The 1,743-nt window shown below is 44.3% G+C and overlaps 1 protein-coding gene across 1 annotated transcript; it reads right to left on the bottom strand.

The window, feature by feature from the left end:
• Positions 1 to 479: 479 nt before the first annotated feature.
• EMH_0068680 (uncharacterized protein) lies at positions 480 to 1,651 on the bottom strand (the record flags this gene model as incomplete). The annotated part of the gene is given in 3 exon segments (XM_013498784.1): positions 480 to 540; positions 544 to 794; positions 1,634 to 1,651. Coding segments are annotated over 3 exon segments (330 nt in total).
• Between the last annotated feature and the right edge of the window lie 92 nt (positions 1,652 to 1,743).

The raw sequence follows: 1,743 nt of genomic DNA, 5'->3' as shown, positions 1-1,743 counted from the left end.
TCGATATAACTCTCTATATACACCCCAAACCCTAAACCCTAAACCCTAAACCCTAAACCCTAAACGGCGGTTTGTCTCCCATAGAGACTGTCTCCGGATGGGGGGCGAGATGTTGCTGGCTATCAACAGCGTTTCTGTTTGTTTTTTTTTTTCTCTTTTTTTTTTCTCTCTCTTTATCTTTTTTTCTCTCTCTTTGTCTCTCTGTTTATGTCTCTCTTTGTCTCCTTCTGTCTTTGTCTCTCTTTATTTCTCTTTATTTATAAACCCTAAACCCTAAACCCTAAACCCTAGATTGGGGTTTGTCTCACACAGAGACTGTCTCCTCATCGTATAGGGGGCGAGATGGCTATCTCTTTTTCTTTTTCTTTTTCTTTATAAACCCTAAACCCTAAACCCTAAACCCTTTTTTTAAACCCTTATTATTTGCATCGCATACAGACTGTCTCCGCATCGGTATAGGCGGTGGTAGTGCTGCTGTTCTAGTTGCTGCTGCTGCTGCTGTAGTTGCTGCTGCTGTTGTAGTTGCTGCCGCTGCTGCTGNGCTGCTGTTCTAGTTGCTGCTGCTGCTGCTGTAGTTGCTGCTGCTGTTGTAGTTGCTGCCGCTGCTGCTGCTGCTGCTGCTGCTGTAGTTGCTGTTGCTGCTGCTGTAGTTGCTGTTGCTGCTGCTGCTGATGCTGCTGCTGCTGCTGTAGTTGCTGCTGCTGCTGCTGTTGCTGTTGCAGTTGCTGCAGCTGCTGCTGCTGCAGTTGCTGCAGTCTCTTCCGTCTGAGGCTGTCTCTTTCTGTCTCCCATTTCTTTACCCAGGGAGACACCTGTCTCACTCACTGTCTCCTTTTGTCTCCTTTTTGTCTCCTTTTTGTCTCTTTTTTGTCTCCTTTTGTCTTTTCTCTGTCTCTCTCTGTCTCCTTTTGTCTTTTTGTTGTCTCCTTTTGTCTCCTTTTGTCTTTTTTTGTCTCCTTTTGTCTTTTTTTGTCTCCTTTTGTCTTTTTTTGTCTCTTTCACTGTCTCCTTTTGTCTCCTTTTGCCTCTTTAGTGTCTCCTTTTGTCTCTTTCACTGTCTCCTTTTGTCTCCTTTTGTCTCTTTCACTGTCTCCTTTTGTCTCCTTTTGTCTCTTTTCTGTTTCTGTTTGTCTCCTTTTTGTATCGCAATTGCAGCAGCGCTACGCACTGGGCAGCCGCCATCGACTAAACCCTAAACCCTAAACCCTAAACCCTAGCGCTAAACCGTAAACCCTAGCGCTAAACCCTGAACCCTAAACCCTAGCTAGCTAGACCCTAAACCCTAAACCCTAGGTGTGTATTGCCCCCATAGAAGTGTAAATAGCACTAAAAAGAGTAAAGGGGAGAGAAAGGAGACAAAAAAAGAGACAAAAACGCATGCAGAAGGAGACAGAAAAAACTTTTATAATAACGAAGGCTCAGGTGTCTCCTTTCTTATAATCTCACTTCTTTCTGTCTCCTTTTGTCTCTTTTTTTTTTTTTCTTTTTGTCTCCTTTTGTCTCTTTGTTTCTGTCTCTGCATATACACTATTATATTTATCTCTGTCACCAAACCCTAAACCCTTAAAAACCCCAAACCCTAATATAAACACTCTCATCCTCAGCATGCATGAGGTGTACATACACCCCGTACAGGGTGTGGGGTGTACATACACCCCCTACAGGCTGTGGGGTGTGGGGTGTACGTGCAGCTCGTGCAGGATGTGGGGTGTACGTACACCTCTTGTAGCTGGCTAAATATAT

The sequence above is a fragment of the Eimeria mitis genome, genomic scaffold (assembly GCF_000499745.2).
Source record: "Eimeria mitis Houghton genomic scaffold, Emh_scaff3707, whole genome shotgun sequence".
Taxonomy (NCBI): domain Eukaryota; phylum Apicomplexa; class Conoidasida; order Eucoccidiorida; family Eimeriidae; genus Eimeria; species Eimeria mitis.
This window is presented reverse-complemented; position numbering and strand designations above follow the sequence as displayed.